Consider the following 23,631-nt stretch of genomic DNA (forward strand, 5'->3'; position numbering starts at 1 on the left):
ATGCAGATCCTTGTCCATGCGCGTTTCGTGTGTCCTGTGTGCTGTCTCTGTGCTGTCACCACAGGGGGCCAGATTGGCTGTGCAGCCTCTGCACATGCAGCAGCTCCGAAAGCTGAAACACTACCAGCGGCAAAAAGCTGTGCAGCCCTCGGCCGCCCCAGGCCCACTGCTGCACAGCAGAAGGTAAGTGGCCGCTCGGCTTTGTGGGAGCTGCATCTCACGCTCATTGTTCAGGCCCCTTAGGCCAGAGTGGGGCTGGACTCCACCCCTTCCTTTTGGAGGCAGCCGATAAGCAGAGCTGAAGAGGCTCCCTGCATGGGCTCCTGGAGGTGGGGAGGGGCCGAGTGTCAAGGAACTCTGACCGTGTAATTTTTACATATATTTTTTCTCTAGGGGAGAGCTTGCTTTGCTGTACAGTATAATTTTTCAAAAATATCTACAATGATTTCTGTGAAAAATCAGTCTGACAAGGACTTCTATTTCTGGTAATATGGTAGATGAGAGAACCTGAAAATCTATCTCAACAAAACATCTAAAAACGCCAGATTTTCAAAAAGTGCCAGATAAAATATGTAAAACCGTGAATGAGTCTGCAGGATAGTGAGTCTAGAAACCAGGCGAGGGCTGAAGTCTAAGGAGGTAGGTCTGTGCTAAAGACACTCTATGGCCTGGGTCCCCATGGACCCAGATGACCTAGAACTTTGAGGTGAGTTTGGGGAGCAGTCTGGAGAAGCCTGGGGCCCAGGGAAGGGCAGAACCAAATTGGAGACCCCCATATAAGGCTGGGCTCACAAAGGGATACAGCAAACACTACCAGGAAATGATGAAGTGGGCAAACTACTACTCTAAGCTTCACTGCAGGAACAGTATCTCACTTGCCCATGGCTGTGGATGGAACATCTTTAAAAAGTCTCTCCTATAAATTTATGGCCCCTGGCTAGCACTCTCCACCACAGGTGTAGGGCCAAAGTTCATATTATTTACATGTTCAAAAGAACTGCAAACTGTGACTTTTAATTGCAAGCATATCTGGAGCTATACTGCCCCCAGGCCTCTGGTAGAAAGAAATGTACATCCTCGCAGGAGTAACCCCCAACCCAGGCCTCAAGGAATTCCAGCCAGCAGGAACCCTAGACTATAAGCTCATAGTGGAAAATCACAGCACACACAAGAGAAGGGGCCTCAGAAGTGGTGGCCAAAAGAACCACACCTGCAAAGACTCAGATGTTAGAACAGGAAATGCAAATATGTTTAATGTGTTTCAAGAAACAAAGGAGAAGCTAAAAAGCATGAATAAGAAGCAAGAGATTATCAGAGGCTAAGCAGATAATAAATGAACCAAATAGAACCTTTAAAAATGAAAAATGTAATAACTGAAATTCAAAACTTAATGGAAGTAATCTTGATCCCTACCTCACACCCCATAGAAAATTAACTCAATGGATCATAGACCCAAACATAAAATTCAAAACTATGAAACACAGGAAAAATGTTTTGTGGCTATAGGTTAAGTAAACACTTCTTAGATATGACACCAAAAATAGAGCCTATAAAAGGAAAAAATTGGCAAGTCATACTTTAATAAAATTAAACCTCTTGCTGTATGAAAACCATTGTTTAGAGAATGAAAAGACAAGTTACCGGGAGAAAACCTTTGCCAGTCATGTAGCTGATTAAGGACATGTAACCAGAACATACAAAAAACTGTCAAAGCTTACTAATACAAAAACAACTTATTTTGTAAAGTGGGCAACAGATTTGAGCAGACACTCCACCAAAGAAGCTCTCTAGGTGGCAAATAAGCACTGTCCTCTGGGAAATGCAAATCAAAATCACAATGAGAAACTACTGCACACCCGTGAGAATGCCTTAAAAAAAAAAAAGACAAGACCAAAACCAAGTGTTAGTGAGGGTGTGGAACAACAGAAATTCTCATACCTTGTTGGTGGGACCACAAGATATTGGAGCCCTCTGGAATCAGTTTGGCAGTTTCTTATAAAATAAAACAATCATTTACTGTATGACCCAGCAATCTCGCCCCTCGTTCTTTACACCAGAGAAATGAAGACATATGTCCACACAATAACCAAATACTGTAACCACAATGAAAAATGATGCAAGTGAGGCCGGGCGTGGTGGCTCACACTTGTAGTCCCAGCACTTTGGGAGGCTGAGGCGGGTGGATCACGAGGTCAGGAGATCGAGACCACGGTGAAACCCCATCTCTACTAAAAATACAAAAAAATTAGCCGGGCGTGGTGGCGGGCACCTGTAGTCCCAGCTACTCGGAGAGGCTGAGGCAGGAGAATGGCGTGAACCCGGGAGGCGGAGCTTGCAGTGAGCTGAGATCGCGCCACTGCACTCCAGCCTGGGCGACAGAGCAAGACTCCGTCTCAAAAAAAAAAAGAAAAAAAAGAAAAATGATGCAAGTGTTCACAGCAGCTTTATTCATTTACCTAAAACTGGAAGCAACCCAGACACTCTTCAACTGGCTAATGGGTAAACAAACGGCAGCCCACTGGTTCCATAAAACAGCACTTAGCAGGAGACAGAGCTGGGCCACTGATGCTGAGGGCAGCGGGGATAAGCCTGAAATGTCTTATGCAGAGTGAAAGAAGCCACACTTAGAAGGCTGCAGTTTTTGTTTTTATATGACATTCTGGAAAAGGCAACACTATAGCGACAGAGAAGAGCTCTGTGGTCACGAGGGGCTGGGGCGGTGGAAAGATTGACTTTCAAAGGGGCAAGAGGGAATTCTGGGGGGCTGTGGAAAGATTCTGTATCTTGATGCTGATGGTTGTTACATGGCTGTGTGCATTGATCAAAACTGAAGTATGCATCAGAAACAGCAACTTGGACTATATGTAAATTATACTGCAGTTTTGTTTGTTTGTTTGTTTGTTTTTTTGAGACAGAGTCTGGCTCTGTCACCGAGGCTGGAGTGCAGTGGCACGATATCGGCTCACTGCAAGCTCCGCCCCCCAGGTTCACGTCATTTTCCTGCCTCAGCCTCCCAAGTAGCTGGGACCACAGGTGTCCGCCACCATGCCCGGCTAATTTTTTTTGTATTTTTAGTAGAGACAAGGTTTCACCATGTTAGCCAGGGTGGTCTCAATCTCCTGACCTTGTGATCCACCTGCCTCGGCCTCCCAAAGTGCTGGGATTACAGGTGTGAGCCACTGTGCCCAGCCTATACTGCAGTTTTAAAAAACTTAATGGAAGGGTTAAACAATACATTACAGAATTTGTGAGCTACAGAGAGATCTGGAGAAATAATCATAGTAGCATGAGACTAGGAAACAAGACAAAGAAGACAGGCTGGCTGCAGTGCTCAGGCCTGTAACCCCAGCACTTTGAGAGGCCAGTGTGGGTGGATTATTTGAGTCAAGCAGTTCAAGACCAGTCTGAGCAACAGAGTGAGGCCCCATCTCTGCAAAAAATAAGAAAAGAAGAGGGAGGGGTGAGAAGATCTAACATTCAACTGAGTTCCAGAAGAGAACGAAAAAAGAAGATATTCAAAAAATGGATGGCTGAGAATTTTCCAGAATGGGTTTAACTTACCAGTCTAAAGACTGAAGAAATACAAGTCCCTAGCGGGATACAGACAAAGATACCTGTGCCTGACACATCTGGGCAAACCGTGGCACTCAAAGCAGATAAGAAAACCATGAAAGAATCCAGGAGAAAAACAGATTTATCACTAAGGAAAGGCGATTCCACGGACAGCTCCTTTCTTAGTAGGAACTATGGAAACCAAAAGTAGCTTTAAAGTGCTGGGATAAAACTGTCTTTCAAGGATAAGAGTGAAACAAAGACATACTCAGACAAAAACTGAAAGCATTTACCACAAACAAACTCACCTTAAGAAGGCAAATGGCCCTCGACGTGGAAAGCAAAGTGCAGGGCACAGAGGGTGTGCTGAAGAGTAGGCGGTGATGCTCACTGGAGGGTCCCCCCGGGGCCAAGGGAGGGGCTGGGAGCCACGCATGGTGAGACTGGAGCTTGAGCTTGAGGACAGCAAGAATCAGACCACCACCCCAGGCTGCCAGGGTGTGGCTCAGCCCATCTGCCCCTCACGCTGAGCTGCACAGATGCAAAGACCTTCCAAACACAGTCACAAGGCCTTAGGAATGTCTCTAGAGCTTCCGTCATCATCTGGGTCTCCTCGTCAGCTGCTGCCTGGTGAGGGCTCTGCCAGAGGACAGCCCTGAGTGCCGCCATCAAGGCTGAGGAGGCCACCCCCACCTGCCACCCACGAAGCTGCCTGCAGGCCGGGAGGCTTCTCTTCTGGCTTCAGCCACATGTGAAGGAGAACCTGTCAAGCTCCGGCTGATGAAGTCTTCAGAAGGGCTCAGAGTCAAGTGGCAGAACTCCTGGTGCCATCTGCTTAATTACGGGCACGGGTTTTCCTTGGTGTTTTGATCTATAAATACGAAACATAAGAACAGCACCGGTGCTGAATCTATGTCGTCCCATGAATGGATGAACTGATGGAAAAAAAAAAAATAGCCTGATGTTGGGAGCTAAAAAGGCCAAAGGGATCGTGACCAAGTCAGCATTCCACTGGAGGCTATATGACCAAACAGCAAACTGTTTATCATGAATGTAGGATGTGAGTAAAACTCATGACTGCGCCTGCTGCCAGAAGGTTTGCTGAGGGCGGTCACTCCCTGGCGTTGGGGTCCTTGAAGTTATCTACTGGGAAATCTAGCACCTGTTGTTCAAAGGATGCAGTCTCGCAAGCCTGCTGTGAACCAAACCGACTGCCGATTACCCGGCAATCACCCCCCTTTCTCGAGATCTCTTTTACCAGTAAATACAGAGGGCTGTGTAAAGCTCTATCTCTTTTACCAATAAATATGGAGGGCTGTGTAAAGCTCAGGGCCCTTGTCCACTAGAGGCAAGGTGCCCCCTGACCCCTTCTTTCAAATATACTCTCTTGTCTCTTGTCTTTTATTCCCACATTCGCCCCCTTTGTTCAGTCCACCAGGGATTGAGGGTGGTTACAAGTGGCGCCCTGAACAGCAACAGAATTGGGCAGTTTACAGCCTGATCCATCTCACTGGGGTTAAATTTCACTTTTTATTTCTAGTTATTACCATAGTTTGTAACATGCTTATGTTATTTTGACTACTTGCATACCAATACTAATTGTAATGATTTCTCAGTCGGGATCATTGTTTTTGAACACCTAGAGCCTTGTGATCAATTTTCGTACACATTTCTGTTGCACAGAAGTATGTGGGAGCTGTCAAAGGATTCCAAGCATAAAATACATTAGGACTAAGTCTGCGGGAGAACGGAATGGAAATACAAAACCAGAATAAGGAGTGTTGTGGAACTTGGGTTGTTAAAGAGCAGCTCAGTTGTGTGGCGTTGAGGCGAGGCGGGGAGTGGCAGCCCACGGAGGGTCGGGCTCCTCGGAAGCAGTGTCCTGACTTGCATGTTAGTCCCTGCGGGCTCTGTTCTCATAGCCCAAGGCACAGTTTTGAACAGGAGGCGCATGGTGTTCAAAGGCCACTGGTTTGGAATATGAGCAGTGCTTTCGCCTTTTGCCTGCTGGCCCCAGAGCCGTGGGCTTGGTGGGTGGTGATTCCCACCTTATGGGAAGCGCTGTCACCTGGACCAGGAGCTGTAGGCCCCACCAAGAAGAGAACTGCGAGCAGCAGCAGGTGCATTTTAGAAGGTTCCTTGAGCGGGAGCAAGGCCTCCTTTTCTGCCCACGGTCACAGGACAGTGGTAGAGCCTTTTCCCTGTCGTTTTTGCGATGGTAGAGTCTCCAGGTGTGGTCCAGGGGAGCTGCTCCCTCAGGGCCGCAGCCCAGAGCAGCCGACACCCCCGGATGCCTCCCATGAGCCCCGCAGCCCCCAGGCCTTCCTGGAGTGGGCACCTGGTGTTGCCTCCCACCCCTGCCCGGCACAGCCCCTGGGAGCAGGAGCCGTGGGGAGGGCTGGGCTCAGTGGGATGTGCCAAAGCGCTGCGTGGAGCCTGGGCTGACTTCTCAGGGTTTTGGAGCAAATGGTGTGGCCCTTCCAGGAAGCCGGGCCACCTGGCTTGGAGACACCAGACCCTGGCCGGCAATGGGGCTGCCAGGGGCGGGGACGCTGGGGGAGCTAGGGGTGTGGGCCACCGTGCTGTCTGCTCCGGCCTGGCGGCCTCTCCATAGCAGAGTTGAGGCTAGGACGCAGATGGGGGAGACTGGATGCGCCTCCTTCCTCAGCCACGGGAGGACGCGGCCCAGGAGCGCAGCAGGGCCCACGGGGGAGCCTTCGGGTGCGACTCGTCCCTGCCACCCGAACAGTGGTTTCTTTTTCTTTCCCACGCCTCCCCACAATGATGTGGACGCCACCAGTGTCATTGGCAAGGGAGGGCCTTGGGTCAGGGGCGCACTCCTCCAGAACCAGCGTGACGTTCCTCTGAAAGGCCTGAGAGGCTACCCCGACCCTCGACTTCTCTCTGCTTATTCAGTAAGGCTGGGGAGCGCCCGGGGAGCCGCAGCAGGCAAGCCACACGCAGGCAGCACACCCCACCCACCGTCTCCCCCTGGGGCTGGACAGGCACAGCTGTGCTCTGGTGAGGCCATGCCCTCCTCCGCTCCCCCACAGCCGTCCTTACTCTGTGGGTGTGGCCAGTTTTGCTGGCTGTGCCTGCAGCCTGGTCTTGTGCCACCCTCCAGAGACATGGCTGCCACCCTGACCTGGGCGGGAGCGTGGGGGTGGTTCTGCTCCTGAGGCCTGGACGGGGGCTCCTCCTGTGGAGACTGGGCCCAGCTGAGCCTGTGGGTCCACCTCTCGATTGCCCAAGTTTGCATCTATCCAGTGACAAGGACCATCTCCTTGGAGCCGGGGCTGATGGGGGGGCTAGGACAGTTTGAGTGGAGGTGGCTGTGGGCCTTCCAGGCCCAGGACCCTGCCTGTGCCCTGGCAGGTGGACTCGCTCTGCCTTCCTTTTTTGTTTTATTTTTTTTTGAGATGGAGTCTCGTTCTGTCACCCAGGCGGGAGTACAGTGGTGCGATCTTGGCTCACTGCAACCTCCACCTCCCAGGTTCAAGCAGCTCTCCCACCTCAGCCTCCAGAGTAGCTGGGATTACAGTCATCTGCCACCACACCTAGCTAATTTTTGTATTTTTAGTAGAGACGGGGTTTCACCACGTTGGCCAGGCTGGTCACAAACTCCTGACCTCAGGTGATCCACCTGCCTCGGCCTCCCAAAGTGCTGGGATATAGGCATGAGCCACTTGTGGCTAGCCTTGCTCTGCCTTCCTGACAGTGCAGACCTCGCTCCTGGAGGGCTAGACCCCTCCGACTCGCCCTAAAGTCTCTCAGCAACTAGAATGCACGGGGCCATTCGGAACACTTACATCTGGAAAGGTGAAGGAGGGGTTGGCCGCCCCTCCACGGCTCTGCCGTCTTCCGGCTCTTTCTCTAAGGCCTGTCCTTTGAGTTCCTAGATGAATACCCAGCAAGTCACAGTTCAGGCCTAGCAGCCAACTGGCCAACGGCCAAGAGCAGCCCACCACTGCCGCCCCCCGGGAGAGAGGCCCACCCTCTGCGGCCCGCCGGGAAGGCACTGTTTCTGCCGTCCCCCATGTCTCAGGTTCCCAAGGCCATGGGGACTCCGCCAGTGCAGGCCCACATTCAGGTAGGGGAGGCTCACACTGTGCCCCTCCCACGTGGCCACACGGAGTCAGGCCAGTGGCTGATGTGCTCCTTGCTATTTGAGACGGAGTCTCGCCTGTCGTCCAGGCTGGAGTGCAGTGGCGCAATCTCGGCTCACTGCAAGCTCCGCCTCCCGGGTTCACGCCATTCTCTTGCCTCAGCCTCTCCGACTGGCTGGGACTACAGGCGCCCGCCACCACGCCCGGCTAATTTTCTTTGTATTTTTAGTAGAGATGGGGTTTCACCGTGGTCTTGATCTCCTGACCTCGTGATCCGCCCGCCTTGGCCTCCCAAAGTGCTGGGATTACAGGCGTGAGCCACCGTATCCTACTTTCAAGACCCACCCGCTTCCTCCGTAGAGGTAAGGAGATGGAGTGTGTGGACAGCTCAGGCCCACACTGCACATTGAAGGTCCCTCCTCCCTATTCTGGTGCTCCATGAAGGTCGCAAAGAGCCCTCGAGGCCCAGCCACAGACGCCTGCCTGAGCCCTCAGCAGCTGGTGGCCCAGCAGGTGAGTGCCCACCATCCTGCTGCCGGCCTGGCCCCGGCACCGACACACCCCTCAGCTCCCACCCCACCCCCTCTCACCTGGTCCCCACCGTCACCAACAGCTCTGTCCTCCTGTTGCCCCTCCCCCCTCTTCGTGTGCTCAGCTGCTGTCCCTCCCGCTCCTCTCCCCTCTCACATCTCTTCTCGAAACTCTGGGGAAGGATCCAGGCCCCCATGCCACTGTGGAAGGGGCAGGACGGGCCTGCCCAATGCGCCGCAGATGCCCCGGTGCCTGCTCCTCCCACCTCCCCAAGTGTGCCCACGGTGCCCGCTCCTCCCACCTCCCACCTCTTGAGTGTGCCTGTGGTGCCCACTCCTCTCACCTCCAAAGTGTTCCCCAGTGCCCGCTCCTCCCACCTCCCGAGTGTGCCCATGGTGCCCGCTCCTCCCACCACCCACCTCCCGAGTGTGCCCATGGTGCCCATTCCTCCCACCTCCCAAGTGTGCCCCTGGTGCCCGCTTCTCCCACCTCCCAAGTGTGCCCCCGGTGCCCACTCTTCCATCCTCCCAAGTGTGCCCATGGTGCCCGCTCCTCCCATCTCCTACCTCCCGTGTGTGCCCACGGTGCCCACTCCTCCCGCCTCCCAAGTGTGCCCACTCCTCCTGCCTCCCAAGTGTGCCCCAGTGCCCGCTCCTCCCACCTCCCTAGTGTGCTTGCGGTGCCTGCTCTTCTACCTCGAGTGTGCTCACGGTGCCCACTCCTCCTACCTCCCGAGTGTGCCCGCGGTGCCTGCTCCTCCCACCTCCCCGAGTGTGTGGCCAGGCCCACATCTCATGTCTGCAAACCCAGCAGCACTGAGCCATTATTAATCCACGATAAATGGCAATCATCGTGAAGCAGCCTTGTGGTCTGGGGTAAATACCAAGGTTCTTGGTCTTATGGCCAAGGAGGTCGAGGTTGCGGACACACACACACACACACACACACACACACACACACACGCACAGAGTGAGTTTGGAGCAGAAGTTTAATAAGCAAAAGGAAAGAACAGCTCTCCGTCGCAGAGGGGGCCTGAGCAGGTTGCCAAGTTGTAGTAAAGATGTCAAGGTTTCTTTTTTCTTTTTTTTTCTGTCGCCAGGCTGGAGTGCAGTGGGGTGATCTTGGCCCACTGCAACCTCCACCTCCCAGGCAAGTGATTCTCCTGCCTCAGCCTCCTGAGTAGCTGGGACTACAGGCACGTGCCACCATGCTGAGCTAAGCTGTGTATTTTTAGTAGAGATGGGGTTTCACCATGTTGGCCAGGATGGTCTCGATCTCCTGACCTCAGGTGATCTGCCCACCTTGGCTTCCCGAAGTGCTGGGATTACAGACCGCACCCGGCCTGTCAAGGTTTTTATAAATGGGCTAGTGACGAGGGGCTAGAGGAGGGATGTCCTGTCCTCCCAGGGCCCAAGGATTTAGCTGGGACCAGGTGTGCTATTTGTGTAATAGAGACTTTCTATCAGACTCTTAGTCTGTGTTGCTCTGTGACGCTTTTCTGGGAGGATCTCTGGGTCTGTTCCCAGACATCATCTTGGGGTTACAGGCACCTCTCACAGTCTGCTTTTAGCTTCCCTATCTTAGTGCGCCTAAGAGGAAAGGAATGTGCTTATTAGGGTCCACTGTTTTACTGGGGCCCATTGTGGAAGTGTGAAGTTTGGTGATTACCCAGGAGACTCCCCCCGCGCTCCTTCTGTGCCTGAGCTGTCTCATCTGTGATTTACGGTCTGTTCTTTCTGGCTGCTTGTTGTGAGACGTGATTTTGAACTCAGAGGTTAGAAAGGGAGCTATTTTGAGCTGCTGTTTGTTAAAAGGCAAGTTTCCTGCTGGGGACTGGCTTTACCCTGTCTACCTAAATCCTTTCTTTCTGCCTCCTCTAACAGTTGCCTTTGCGTTCTGCTGGCATTTGTTTGACACAGTCCACAGGTTCAGTGGTTGCATCTCTAATCAGCTGTCAGTCCCCGTCCTAGACATTCTTTGCATCTAAGCTGAGGTCTGAATTGAGGGGGGTGGGCTGGTGTTTCCAACCTCACAACTCCAGTGAGCCGGGTGTGGCCATGGCCTGCGTCTCTCTGGCGGTTAGTGATGTTGGCATCGTCCACCTTATTCAAACAAAGCACTGGACTGAGAGAATTCACACACTGTATCCACCCAGTCCATGGATTTTAGTAAAAGGTTTACAGAGGTGAGCAGCCATCACCACATACGATCTAAGAACATTTTCATCATCCCCAAAACAAACCCCACACACTGGCCACTGTGTCCCCAGCCCCAGCCCCCAACCCCCCCAACTCCCCGCCCCAGTGCCCTTCAATCTCTGGCTGTGCCTGGGACACTCCCTATAGCCAGAGCCTTCCTTCACTTAGCGTCGGGTTCCGGAGCCTTCCTTCACTTAGCGTCGGGTTCCGGAGCCTTCCTTCACTTAGCGTCGGGTTCCGGAGCCTTCCTTCACTTAGCGTCGGGTTCCGGAGCCTTCCTTCACTTAACTTAGCGTCGGGTTCCGGAGCCTTCCTTCACTTAGCGTCGGGTTCCGGAGCCTTCCTTCACTTAGCGTCGGGTTCCGGAGCCTTCCTTCACTTAGCGTCGGGTTCCGGAGCCTTCCTTCACTTAGCGTCGGGTTCCGGGTTCATCCACCTGGTGCCTGTGCTGGTGCCTCGCTCCTTTTTCTCTCCTGGTGTGGATTTCCCACGTTTTATTCTCCATTCATCAGCTGACGGACATGTGGTTAGTTTCTAGTTTTTGGCTACTGTGAACAGTGCTGCTGAGAGATTTGTGTACACGTTTCTGTGTGGATGTAGGTTTCACTGATCTGGGGTGTACAAGGTGCGTAGGAGAGGAAGTGCTGGGTCATAAGTGACTCTGCATTTAACGCCCCAAGGCTTTGCCCAGCTGTTTCCACGTGACCCTCCCACCAGCAACATGTGAGGTGTGCACTGAACAATCACAAGGTTCACAAATCTGGGGAGGAGAGCTTTTTTTTTTTTTTTTGACGGAGTCTCACTCTGTCATCCAGGCTGGAGTGCAGTGGTGCAGTCTCGGCTTACTGCAAACTCCACCTCCCGGGTTCACGCCATTCTCCTGCCTCAGCCTCCAGAGTAGCTGGGACTACAGGCACACACTGCCATGCCTGGCTAATTTTTTTTTTTTTTTGTATTTTTAGTAGAGATGGGGTTTCACCGTGTTAGCAAGGATGGTCTCGATCTCCTGACCTCGTGATCCACCTGCCTCGGCCTTGCAAAGTGCTGGGATTACAGGCGTGAGCCACTGCGCCTGGCCATTTTTTTTTTTTTTTTGAGACAGAGTTTTGCTCTTGTTGCTCAGGCTGGAGTGCAATGGTGCAATCTCAGCTCACCACAACCTCCACCTCCCAGGTTCAAGCCATTTTCCTGCCTCAGCCTCTCAAGTAGCTGGATTACAGGCATGTGCCACCATGCCTGGCTAATTTTGTATTTTTAGTAGAGACAGGGTTTCTCTATGTTGGTCAGGCTGGTCTCGAACTCCTGACCTCAGGTGATCCGCCCGCCTCGGCCTCCCAAAGTGCTGGAATTACAGGCGTGAGCCACCACGCCTGGCCAAGAGCTTGATTTTTAACATTAGCTCAAGGTTAATCCCCCCAACTCTCAGCCAAAAGCATGACAGGTGCCTGCGTCTGTTTGGGAGTACTTTTCACCGTTTTACTAAGGCTTCATTGCCCGCGGCCATCCTGACCTTCACACTGTGAAAGTGACAGGCCCTAAAGTCTCCCGTCTGGGTGGGTGCTTGAGCTCTGACGCCCGGGCTGCCTGGTGCAGAGACCACGTGCTTGGGGAGGAAGGCTGTGTCCACTGGGGGATTCCTTTCCTCACATACAGCATCCAGTGATCAGCACTGGTCTGGAAGGAGGGTCAGGGTGGTGAGCGTTCGGTCCCTCCGGCCCTCTGAGCCCCAGCCTAGGCCGCCTTCTGCTTGCGCTCTTCCTGTGGAGGAAAGGGGAGGGCTCAGCACCACACCCTCCTTCCCCTCATCATCTGTAGGGCCCCGGGCTCTGCCCCTGGAACCCTGAGGACAGGAAGCCCTGTGCACGCAGAAGCCAGGCCCTGGCCCCGCTGACAGCCCTCCCTGGGGCCGTGTATTTCCACCACTGGTGCCCAGGGGCTCCCCGCCCTTGGGCCAGAAGCTCGAGGACAACTTGTGTGACCCTCTGTTGCCTTCTTGCTTTCCTTTTTTTTCCTCTTTTCTCCAAGTGTGGTGACGACGCCCTCTCTGCCAACGCCCTCCCCAGAGGGTTTCATGCCGGACTCTGCTGCCCTTACCTTGACGGACTCCTCCAGCTGGGACAGGGCCTCCTCGTACCGAGGAACCAGCGGCTGCAGCAGCTTGCTGGAGAGCTCGTGCCGCTGCAACTCAGGCGCCCCAGCTTCAGTCAGCATCCGGAGGAATCTCCTCTCCTGGAGGGAAGCTCATGGTGGAAGGGGGTTCTTGGGCCAGCCCCGTAACACCCTCTGACAGCAGAAATTCCCAAGACCCTCGCAGCCTCACCTGCACTTTCAGGAGCAGCGTGAAGGCCTGTCCAGTTTTCCCAGCGCGGGCTGTCCTCCCAACCCTGGAACCAAACACGGCTATCTCCAGACTGGCCCCTGAGCCTTCAGGAGTCTGACGGAACGACGGCTTCTCTCCACACCAACCCCACCCCACACCAGGCAGGACAGTCCCACATACAACACCCAGGAGCTCACAAAGCCCCAGACCCCCCGACCGATGCTCACCGGTGCACGTAGGTTCTCAGGTACTGGGGGGCATCGTAGTTCACCACCAGCTCCACACCCTGCACATCGATGCCTCGGGCGGTGGCGTCTGTGCTGATGAGCCTGCTGGGACACACAGCATTGTGGGCCTGACGTGCCGGGAGCAGGGGCCGTGGCAGCACCAGCCCTGCGGGGGGCAGCTCAGGCCTTTCTGGGAACTGGCTGCCATGGAGCCAGAGCACAGGAAGCCAATTTGCAGAAGGAAGCACCTTTCAGAGAGCCCCAGGCTGACCCTGGAGTGGGCACCCCCACCCCACAGAGGCCTTGCTCCTGCCCGGGGACTCACAGCTGGATCTTCCCCTGTTCAAACTGCTTCAGGATCATCCTCCTCTGACCAGGCCCGTAGCGCGAGGAGAACTCAGCCACGTCCACACCCCCAAAAGCCTGCACCAGCAGGAAGAGCCTAGGCAGAGAGAAGGCTGCAGCCAAGTGACACTGGGCCCAGAGGCTGCCTCTGCCGCCCTCGCCCAGTCAGGGCCTCACCTGTGGGAGTTCTCTCGGGAGTTAGTGAAGCAGAGAACCCTCGAGAAGCCCATCTCCAGGACCAGGTGCAGGACAACCAGCGGCTTAGAGCTGAGGCTGCAGGGCACGTAGTGGTGCTACAGGAACGGCAGGGGGTGGGGGTAGAGGTGGGGGTTGGTTAGGGGCCCCAGGCTCCCGGCGCAACCCTCTGCCCACATGGTATCCCACTCACCGTGAGCCCAACAGGGAAGGCATACTTCCCTGAGTCCCCGTCCCCATCTGTATCTTCCAGGCCCCTGTGTGCTAGCCCTGTGGAGAAAAGCCGGGGCTGGTGGAGGCCCAGCTGCTGCAGCTTTTCGGGGTTCTGGGTCAGAGTAGCTGAGAAGAGCAGCTTCTGCAGGGGCATCTGGGGACAGCAGGTGCTGGAAGAGAAGGGGGTGTTGCTGGCACCCTGCCAGAGGCTGCCCCAAGCCTCCAGGGAACAGAATTCCTCATGCTACGCACTGGAGAGACTGCTGCAGACCAGGGGCAAGGTGGGTCCAGCTCACATGACAGAACGATGCAGTTCTGTGCACCAGAGCTCAGGCCAGCCTTGTCTCTGCACACTAAGAAAGGAGAGCTGTGTGCAGAGGCCTCTGCTCAGGGGAGGTCAGCACCTGGGCGTGCTGCTGGATACCTGGCAGCTGTCACAGCCTGGGCCTGCCTTCGCTGGAACAGGGCACAGGGGTCCGCGGAGTCCTCGCTCTGGAAGGCAGCCGCCACCACCCGCGGCAGCCAGGACTGATGCATGCTGTCAATCATCCGGTCAGCCTCGTCGATGACCTGCAGGAGACAGGGAGCCCGGGACTGGGTGGCGTGGCCCTGAGCTCAAAACCCAGGCCCCTGGGGCGGGGACCTACCAGGAAGCGGAGCTGCTGGAGGCTGAATCCTGGGGTCTGGTCGATGTGGTCCACCAGGCGGCCGGGGGTGGCTACCACGATGTCAGCCAAGCAGCGGTACCCGTCAGCTCTACAGACCAGAGAGCGGCTCGAGAGAAGGAAGCTTTCTCAAGGGCTTCCGGACAGCAAGATGCTGCCTCACCCCACAGCCCCGACTCCACCCCACATGGGAAGTGGGCGAGTGGGAGCTGCTCCTCCTCACGGGAACCAGGTGGTTAAACATGGTGGCCCCTCCTCTGCTCCTACAGTGCCTCAGGCCACCTGCAGGGCCGAGCAGGGACCCCCTGAAAAACCCGCACCCTGACACAACCTACGTTTTCTGGACGAGGCTCTCCTGCTCCTTGGCCAGAGACTTCTGTCCCGTAACCAGGGAGACTCTCAGAGGTGTGGCATCTGTGTAGATGTTGAAAACTTTGCTCACCTGCAGGAGAAGTCTGTCACTGGCTTGGAGGTAGCTGGTGTCCCCCTACTGCAGCAAAAAGGCCCCCAGATCTAGTCTGGGTCCCCCAGAGGCTGATCGCTATGCACTCGGCAAGGGAAGCTGAGGCCGGCAGTGCCATGCTCCAGGTCTAGGGTCCGCGTACCTGCTGGGCCAGCTCCTTGGTCGGCAGCACGACCAGGGCACGGATGTGGCAGACCACTCTCGACAGCAGGGCCTGAGGGGGAAGGGGCGCCTGCATCAGCAAGGCTGTTATCTGCCCTCTGCACACCCGCTGTAGAGAAAGGGGACCCTCACACAGACCTGCACCACAGGGATGACGAAGGCCAGTGTCTTCCCACTGCCTGTCGGGGCAGAAACACAGAGGTCGCTAGGCCGGTAGCCGCCTCTGCCCACCAGAAACCCACAGGCCGCGCTCTCCAGGAGGGCGGGAATCACAGCTGCCTGGACTGGATGAGGAAAGGCAAGAGAGAAGTCGTGTTTACGCCTAGGCCTAGGGCCGCCGCTTCCCTGCCTGTGACCTCTGGGCTGGGCTGCTCTGCTGGAGGCCTGGGAACCACTCCCCGGAGGGATGGCACCAGGGCCCAGAGGAACGCCAGCCTCAGGCGACCCAAGTGGGAACCATGAACTGGAGGGTGCTGAGACCACACTTGGCACCGACGTGGCAGGGACGCCTGACCCATGGCCACTCACAGCCTTGTGTATGGGTGCCCAGGGAGGTGTTTCCTCAGCTGCCTGCCCGGGGCTGGGGCACCTGGAAAGTAGGACGAGATGCCGTGTGCCCGCAGCTGCTTCTGCAGGTCAGGATGGACCTCAGGGACGTCCTCGATAGGAACCAGGTCTTCAGTGACGTTCTTTCTGACACAGCTAGGCTCAGCCAGCCACCTTGGCAGGAAAGGCTGGACCTGCCATCAAGAAGAAAGGGAAGCCAGGTGAGTGCTTTCCAGGCTGTCTCGCAGAAGCCCAGGGTGGAAGACCTGGAGGAGGGAGGCTGGGAAAACCTCCTCTGTAGTCTCCAGCTCCTCCTCAGCCCCAGGATGCGCTTTCCATACAGCCTTCAGAGAAGTTAAGCAGCAAAAGCAGATGCCACTCCCTGAGCAAACTCACCCCGTAGCCTCCCATCAACCCACAATGGCACCCACCCTCCCGCAGCCAGGAGGTCCTGTGACCTGGCGCTCGCCTGCCCCAGCCATGCCGGCGTCTCTGCCTTGAGGCCTCTGCCTGGCACCCCCAACCCCCAACCTTGACCTGGCTTCAAGTCTTTGCATCCCAGTTCAAAGAGAATCTCCTCCACCTGCCCTACCTAAGGTGCCCGAGCACTCTGCCAAACTTCTCGCTTTCTTCACCTGTCCCGCAGGAAATCTCTTTACCGAAAACCACCCATGCTAAGCAAAAACACCAACGGCCAGGGGCTTGCAGAACGGCCTCTGACTTGCTCCTGACGCGGTGAGCGCACAGCAGGAAACCCCGCACGTTCACGCAAGCACATCCTGCAGGAGAACTAGCGCGGCGCGGCGGGAAGACAGGGGCAAGCCTAGCAGAGGAAACGGGAGCTCTGCAAGTGCAGGACCCAGACCCCCAGGGGATGAAACTGCCGGCCTGGCAGCGACGCGCGGCTGTGACCCGGGAACATTCGCTGAACGAAACCTTCCGGGGCGACCGCCGCACTTAAGAATCCGCGCAGCCTCTCCTCCCACGCCGACCACCCTCCCGCCCGCCGACGCTCACCTTCGGCGCCTTCTTCCTCCCGAACCCCCCCAGCACCAGGCCGGGGACCAGGGGTCCGGCCGCCTCCTCCAGGGTCCGTCCATCTGGGGCCGCCTCGGCGCTGGCGCTGCGCTCCCCCGGCGCCTCCTCGCTGCTCCCTGCGCTGGGCTCCCCCGGCGCCTCCTCGTCGCTTTCTGCGAGGCAGACACCCACCCGGCAGCGCGTCAGCACCGAGTTGCCGGCGCCCCGGAGGGAGCCCGCTTGCCCCGCGGCCCACCTGCGCCCGCGTCCCCGCCGTCCGCCTTCCGTCGCTTTCCCTGCCGCGCCTCCGGGCTCCCCGGCTCCGCGTCGTTCACCCGCCGCCGCCGCCGGGGCCGCCGTCGCCGCCTGGTCGCCGGCTCGATCGGTGCAGCCTTCTCGGTCGGCGCGGGCTCCCGCTGCTGCTGCCGTTCGCGGGCCCGGCTCTGCAGCCGCTCGAGCAGCGCGCGGGCCCTGCCGTGCGTCCCGGCCTCCGCGCCCTCCGGCCCTGCCGCAGCTGCAGCATCGGGGCCCGGGTACCGCGCGACGTAGAACAGCGCCATGGCCAGCGGCACGCCTGGGACTCGAGCGTGGCGCGCGGCGATGACTTCGGCGGCACGCCTGGGACTCGGGCTCCGCGCGAAAGATGGGGATTTGGGTACGGCGCGTAGAGATGACGTCGGGCTCCACGCGCTGTGGTGACGTCACGGGAGCGCCGGCGGCTGGGAATCCTCGTTGTCCCGTATTGGCGGCGGCATGGAGCGGGAGCCGGGCGCCGCGGGCGTTCGCCGGGCTCTGGGTCGCCGGCTGGAGGCGGTGCTGGCGAGCCGTAGTGAGGCCAACGCCGTGTTCGACATCCTGGCCGTGCTGCAGGTGGGCCTGGCGGCGTCGCAGGGCCGGGGTCGCGGCCCGCAGCGAGACTTGAATGGGGGGCTGCGGCTGCAGGACCCCAGGAGGTTCCGAGACGGCTTTGGAGGGTCAGGGTGGGAGGCGTGTGGGTCACGGGTCGGGGGTGACGGGGCTGGCGTCCCAAGGGGGAAGGGAACGGGTGGGGGGCAGCCTAGGCAGGGGCGAAGGTGACAGTTCCCGGCTGGGCACGCTGCCGCCGCCTCTCCTGCAGTCTGAGGACCAGGAGGAGATCCAGGAAGCAGTCCGCACGTGCAGCCGTCTCTTTGGGGCCTTGCTGGAGCGGGGAGAGCTGTTTGTGGGCCAGCTGCCCTCTGAGGAGATGGTCATGACAGGTGAGCCCTGGAGGGCCCTGGGGCTGCTCTTCTCTTTCCGTGGGTCGGACGGAGGCTTTGTCACCATGGGATGAGCGCCCCCAACCCTGGCACAGGCCGTGCAGGCTGGTGGGAGGACACACCAAGCCCACCGTGGAAGATGGATGGTGGCGTTGGGGCAGGGCTGATATGGGTGACATGGGTGCCCTGCGGCTGAGTTTAGATGAACACTGGACAAGGTACGACTTTTTGTGTGCTTTGCACCCCTTTTGTAATTTGACGTTGACTGATCCTGACACGGTCGCTTAAACTCGGAGCTTCCTTTATGTCCCCATTCTGGGGACATCAGGTCTTGGAGTAAAGTGAGGGGATGTGGATCCTGCCCCTGGCAGCTTGGCTGGGGCAGTCCTGGGGTAGGAGCTGCTCTTCCTGTTTGCAGGGCTCAGGGAGCATGCTGGTCCTAGCACAGATCTGGGGGCCATAGCGACCTGTTTCCACCGTGGAGGCTGAGTAGAAGACAGTGGGAGGAGGGTGGAGCCAGGCCTGAGATTTTAGGCTAGGTCCAGGGTAGCATATGTGGGCCTCATGTGGGCTGACCACCCTAACCTGTCTGCAGGGTCCCGGGGAGCCACACGGAAGTACAAGGTGTGGATGAGACACCGCTATCACAGCTGCTGCAATCGCTTGGGAGAGCTCCTGGGCCACCCCTCCTTTCAGGTCAAGGTGGGTCATTGGGCTGGCCTCACCCTTGTCCATCCCCTGCATCCCCACTCCCAGGCTATCCACAAAGCAGAGGTCTGGGGCTCCCACAATTGTCCAGGGAAAGCTGCTTACTTCATGGGAGCGTCACCTTGTGGGTGTTCAGTCCTGTTCAGAAACGTGGCTATCGAGTTCTGTACTGAATATTGAAGAGGCAGAACCCGTGTTCACCTCCAGTGGCATCCACGGGGATCTCTGTTTGCGTAGAGCACACACACCAAGCCTCGTGCCAGTCCACAGATGTGTTTGCTCAGCCCACACTGTGGTCTGCAGCCATGGGAATGCATTATGAGCTTTCTTAAAATCTGTATTGAGGAGTAACTGAGGCACTTTACCGTTTAAAGCTGACAAGTTAGCATCTGTTACTGTGTTCAGAGTCGTGCAGTGGTTACCACCATCCCAGAACATCTTTATCGCCCCAAAAAGAAATCCTGCATCCGTCAGCATCGCTGCCATAGCCCACCCCTTTCCACACCCAGCACCGGGCAACCACTCATTTACTTTCTGGGTCAGCGGGTTTGCTTTTTCTAGATGCTCCCCATAAGGGGGATCGTACGGTATGTGGCTTCTTCCACTCATCAGTGTGTTCGAGGTTCGTTCTTTGTGGCTGAGCAGCATCCCATCATATAGCACAGTACGTGTCGCTCAGCCGCTGGTGTGTTGCTGGGCATTTGGGTCATTCCCACCTTTGGCTGTTACGAACAGCGGACTGTGAATGTTCACGTACAAACTTTTTTGTTATGTTTATTTTGCTTGAATATGCCTTATCAGTGGAATTACAAGGCCACACAGCAGCTGTGTGTTTAATGTTCTGAGGAACTACATGACTGTTTTCCATAGCAGCTGTGCTATCTTACACTCCCGCTGGCAGCATATGAGGGTTCCATAATCCACATCCTCTAATTATAGCAGAGCTGCAGACTTTTAAAAGTTGGGGAGATACCACATGAAAATAACCTGTTTCCACCTTCTCACAAAGAAATAATCAGCTCTGTCAACACTGGGGCCTAAGTTTGTTCATGGCTGCAATTGGCTGGAGGGAGAGTCAGGGACAGCTCTGAGACAGCCGTGTGCTCCCGTCATCCCGCACGTGGCTCTTTTGCTTTGTGGTGTCATCTGCCCGGGCCCTGAAAGCACTGAGTTTGCCACCCTGAGATGAGAGCTTCTGAGCCTGGGTCTGAGTTGGGCACCATGCTGGCGTCACACACCTGTGTTTTCACAGCTGTTCCCAAGGGTTATGGTGGCATTCTCGTGATACAGGTGACGAGGGAGCGGTCAGGTGGCCCATAAAGCCGACCTGGGCTGTGTGCCCTTCCCCCACCAGACTCTGTCGTGAGCACTGGATCTCTTTAACTCAAGATCTTGTCATCTCCATGTCACGGGTGGGACACGGAAGCCCAGAGTGGCATCTGGCGGCGTGTGGAGCAAGAGAAGGCCCGGCCGCCCTTTTCTCAGCTCTGGGCCTAGGTGTGAGGGACTCCCTGACTGGGCTGAGCTCTGGGCCCATCCATGGGGTGAGGGCGTCACAGCCACCCTGCATTGCCCTCTTCCCAGGAGCTGGCCCTCAGCGCACTCATGAAGTTCGTGCAGCTGGAAGGAGCGCACCCCCTGGAGAAGTCCAAGTGGGAAGGCAACTACCTGTTCCCCCGAGAGCTCTTCAGGGTGAGGCCTTGCTGGGGACTCCCGGAGGGCCTGGCTGGCTGGCCAGAGCCCAGGAGTGGGGGCGGGGCCTGCTGAGCTGAGCCTGGCTGTTGGCTGGGACACTCCTGCAGCTCCTGTGCGTGTGGGTTGCCTCTCATGGCCCACCCAACCAGGAGGAGTCTGGGTGGGGGGCTTGGTGGGGCGGGGCTGCCTGCCTGGACCATGCTGGCCTGTGCTGGGCCGGGCAGGGCTGCTCACTGGTCCTTGCCCCCAGTTGGTGGTAGGAGGCCTGCTCTCTCCTGAGGAGGACCAGAGCCTGCTCCTGTCCCAGTTCCGGGAGTACCTGGACTACGACGACACCCGCTACCACACCATGCAGGCAGCCGTGGATGCCGTGGCCCGGGTCACTGGCCAGCACCCCGAGGTGAGTGATGGGGTCCTGTCGCCAGCATCATGCTGTTGCCTCCCGGGGAGGCAGGGACCGGGGGGTGGCATCCAGGCGCTCAGGCCCGGCTCCGCAGGTGCCCCCCGCCTTCTGGAACAACACCTTCACGCTGCTGTCCGCTGTGAGCCTGCCCCGCCAGGAGCCCACCGTCTCCAGCTTCTATGTGAAGCGCACGGGTGAGTGTCCTGAGGGCCAGGGGTGGACAGGGCTGGGCCTTGGTCTGCCTCCCCTGCAGGTCAGGTGACCTTGGCCCTTGCTTTCCCTGCAGAGCTGTGGGACACCTGGAAGGTCGCTCACCTGAAGGTGAGTTGCCTCCGGAGAGCCGGGCACCCTCCCAGGCTTGGGGGGTGCATGTGGGGTCCATGTGAGACCCCGTGGAGGCTGCCGCCTTCCTCACCAGAGGAAACTCCCAGGGTACAGGTGTCAGCTCGCACGGCCACTGGGTCACTCAAAGAAGTGTGGGAGGTGACGAGGCCTGTGAACTCGGGGCCCTCCCTTGGGTCAGAGGCCACCGCCTCCTCTCGGAGTCTGAAGCCCCCCGTGGGCTGCGGTGGGCGCAGCCCCCTCTTGGCCCTCGTCTTGCCAAAGTTTCTTTCCTGGCTGTTCTGAGACCCCAGCCTCGAGGGCGAGGCGCTCCTGACTTGAATGGGGACAGGAAGAGGGAAGGCGGGGTCAGAAGATTGGAGAGCGGGCTTGTGTTGGCTCAGGCTGGGCTTCGGGGTGCCCTGGCTGCTGCTTGGGCTCTGGGTCTGGGGTGGGGAGGGCAGCGAGTGCAGTCTGGACCCCGTTGCAGGAGCACAGGAAGGCTTTCCAGGCCATGTGGCTCAGCTTCCTCAAGCACAAGGTAGGGGCCAGGCCAGGGGCGGGGGCGGGGCCCAGGTCTGCCCAAGGGTGGAGGCCTCACCCTGACCTGCGGGCCCTCGCCCAGCTGCCCCTCGGCCTCTACAAGAAGGTGCTGCTGATTGTGCACGACGCCATCCTGCCACAGCTGGCCCAGCCCACGCTCATGATCGACTTCCTCACCCGCGCCTGCGACCTTGGTGAGTGCGGCCGCCTCCCCAACCCCCAACCCCCTCGGTGAGTGGGGCGCCTCGCTCTCACCCCCAACCCCCCTTGGTGAGTGCGGCCGCGTCACTCACACCCCCAACCCCCTCGGTGAGTGCGGCCACCTCACACCACACCCCCAACCCCCCTTGGTGAGTGCGGCCGCGTCACTCACACCCCTAGCCCGCACCCCGCAGCACCTCTTTCCTGATCCCACAGCCTCCACCCCCCACTCCCCTGCCCTGCATGTGGCCTCCAGCTTTGTGTCTGTGGGAGCTGTGGGAGGGGACAGCAGGGGCAGGGGCCACACTCCACAGACCTACACTCAGCGTGGGCAGGGGGTGGGGTGGGAGCGAGGTCACTGCAGCTGCAGTCTGTGTCTGTCTGTCTGCAGGGGGGGCCCTCAGCCTCTTGGCCTTGAACGGGCTGTTCATCTTGATTCACAAACACAACCTGTGAGTGTCGCCAGGGGTGCAGGTCTTCTTTCCAGTCTGCCCAGCCCTGATTCTCCGTTCCCTTCCCACCCTGCCCCACGGGGTCCCCACTCTCCTCACAGGCCGTGGTGTCGGAGCCCTGGGCGGGAGGAAGGGATGCCGAGTGAGACCCTGGCCTTGGAGGCCTCAGTTCCCGGACCCTGCTCCACCCACTGCTCCTTCCCCCCGGCCCGCAGGGAGTACCCCGACTTCTACCAGAAGCTCTACGGCCTCCTGGACCCCTCCGTCTTTCACGTCAAGTACCGCGCCCGCTTCTTCCACCTGGCTGACCTCTTCCTGTCCTCCTCGTGAGTACCAGGGCACCTGGCTCTGCCCTGCTCTGTGCGGCTGCAGCCTGGGGCCAGGGGAGGGTGGCGGGGGCTAGCAGTCCGGGCCCTGTCTCACAACCACTGCCCTGCCCAGCCACCTCCCTGCCTACCTGGTGGCCGCCTTCGCCAAGCGGCTGGCCCGCCTGGCCCTGACGGCTCCCCCTGAGGCCCTGCTCATGGTCCTGCCTTTCATCTGTAACCTGCTGCGCCGGCACCCTGCCTGCCGGGTCCTCGTGCACCGTCCACATGGCCCTGGTGAGTCACAGGCTCTGGTAGGCTGGGCTGGAGCTGGGGCAGGGGTGCCTGGTGCCCTGGGGAGGTGGACGGCAGACAAGGGCCCCCGTCTCATTCCTAGAGCTGGACGCCGACCCCTACGACCCTGGAGAGGAGGACCCAGCCCAGAGCCGGGCGTTGGAGAGCTCCCTGTGGGAGCTTCAGGTGAGGGCGCTGCTGCCATGCCCTGGGGCCTCCCGAGCCATCCTTCGGCCCCTCACAAAGCCCAGCTCCTCTTGCCACCTCCTGCGCAGCCTCGTGTGGTGTCTCCAGCTGGCCACCTGGGTCTGTGGGTGCTTGGCGCTTGGCCTTCTCCCATGGCTCCGCCCCCACCCCGCCCACTCTGGTTGGGAACACAGGGAGGCAATGGCTGGGGACGCAGGGCGGGGGCCTGGGGCAGCTGCCCCTTCATGGCCCTGCTGCCCCAGGCCCTCCAGCGCCACTACCATCCCGAGGTGTCCAAAGCTGCCAGCGTCATCAACCAGGCCCTGTCCATGCCCGAGGTCAGCATCGCGCCACTGCTGGAGCTCACGGCCTATGAGGTGCGGAACTGGGCCGGGGTGCGAGGGCCTGGGCCACAGGGCGCTGAGCCAAGCCTGAGAGCCCCCGTCATTTGTTCTTTGCAGATCTTTGAGCGGGACCTGAAGAAGAAGGGGCCCGAGCCGGTGCCGCTGGAGTTTATCCCAGCCCAGGGCTTGCTGGGACGGCCGGGTGAACTCTGTGCCCAGCACTTCACGCTCAGCTGACCCTGGTCCACCTGTGAATAAATCTCAGCTGACCCCGGCCCACCTGTGAATAAATGTTTTTGCAGGAGAGCAGCTCAGGGAGTGTGGACCCGGGCGGCTGGATGCCTCTGCCAGGCCGAGGGCCTCACCAGGCACATGGCACAGTGAGGCCCCTGCCAACTCCA

The 23,631-nt window shown here is 58.1% G+C and overlaps 2 protein-coding genes across 5 annotated transcripts; one reads left to right on the forward strand and one right to left on the reverse strand.

Moving 5' to 3' along the window:
- The first annotated feature begins 8,005 nt into the window (after positions 1-8,005).
- On the forward strand, positions 8,006-23,534 carry NOC4L (nucleolar complex associated 4 homolog). 3 transcript variants are annotated; one of them, XM_030821715.1, is made up of 15 exons: positions 8,006-8,171; positions 17,658-17,778; positions 18,374-18,480; positions 20,071-20,178; positions 20,432-20,581; positions 20,679-20,778; positions 20,871-20,905; positions 21,396-21,446; positions 21,531-21,642; positions 22,041-22,101; positions 22,317-22,427; positions 22,543-22,703; positions 22,804-22,886; positions 23,150-23,263; positions 23,348-23,534. In XM_030821715.1, the coding sequence occupies exons 1-15, from the start codon at positions 8,097-8,099 to the stop codon at positions 23,465-23,467; spliced, it is 1,509 nt and encodes a 502-aa protein (XP_030677575.1). In that variant the 5' UTR covers positions 8,006-8,096; the 3' UTR covers positions 23,468-23,534. The 3 variants fall into 3 exon arrangements, with proteins under 3 accessions (XP_030677575.1, XP_030677574.1, XP_030677573.1); XM_030821714.1 differs by lacking the exon at positions 8,006-8,171 and adding an exon at positions 17,219-17,410; XM_030821713.1 differs by lacking the exon at positions 8,006-8,171 and having other exon boundaries at positions 17,423-17,778.
- DDX51 (DEAD-box helicase 51) lies at positions 11,629-17,188 on the reverse strand. 2 transcript variants are annotated; one of them, XM_030821710.1, is made up of 15 exons: positions 16,797-17,188; positions 16,541-16,713; positions 15,567-15,717; positions 15,116-15,261; positions 14,958-15,029; positions 14,688-14,794; positions 14,335-14,443; positions 14,112-14,257; positions 13,668-13,857; positions 13,457-13,572; positions 13,260-13,376; positions 12,935-13,036; positions 12,708-12,771; positions 12,482-12,616; positions 11,629-12,145 (listed from the first exon to the last, which is right to left on the reverse strand). In XM_030821710.1, exons 1-15 carry the CDS (start codon positions 17,098-17,100, stop codon positions 12,119-12,121), a joined length of 1,959 nt encoding a protein of 652 aa, XP_030677570.1. In that variant the 5' UTR covers positions 17,101-17,188; the 3' UTR covers positions 11,629-12,118. The 2 variants fall into 2 exon arrangements, with proteins under 2 accessions (XP_030677570.1, XP_030677572.1); XM_030821712.1 differs by having other exon boundaries at positions 16,541-16,709; positions 16,751-17,188.
- Positions 23,535-23,631: the final 97 nt, after the last annotated feature.

Source organism: Nomascus leucogenys, chromosome 10 (genome assembly GCF_006542625.1).
Source record: "Nomascus leucogenys isolate Asia chromosome 10, Asia_NLE_v1, whole genome shotgun sequence".
Taxonomy (NCBI): domain Eukaryota; kingdom Metazoa; phylum Chordata; class Mammalia; order Primates; family Hylobatidae; genus Nomascus; species Nomascus leucogenys.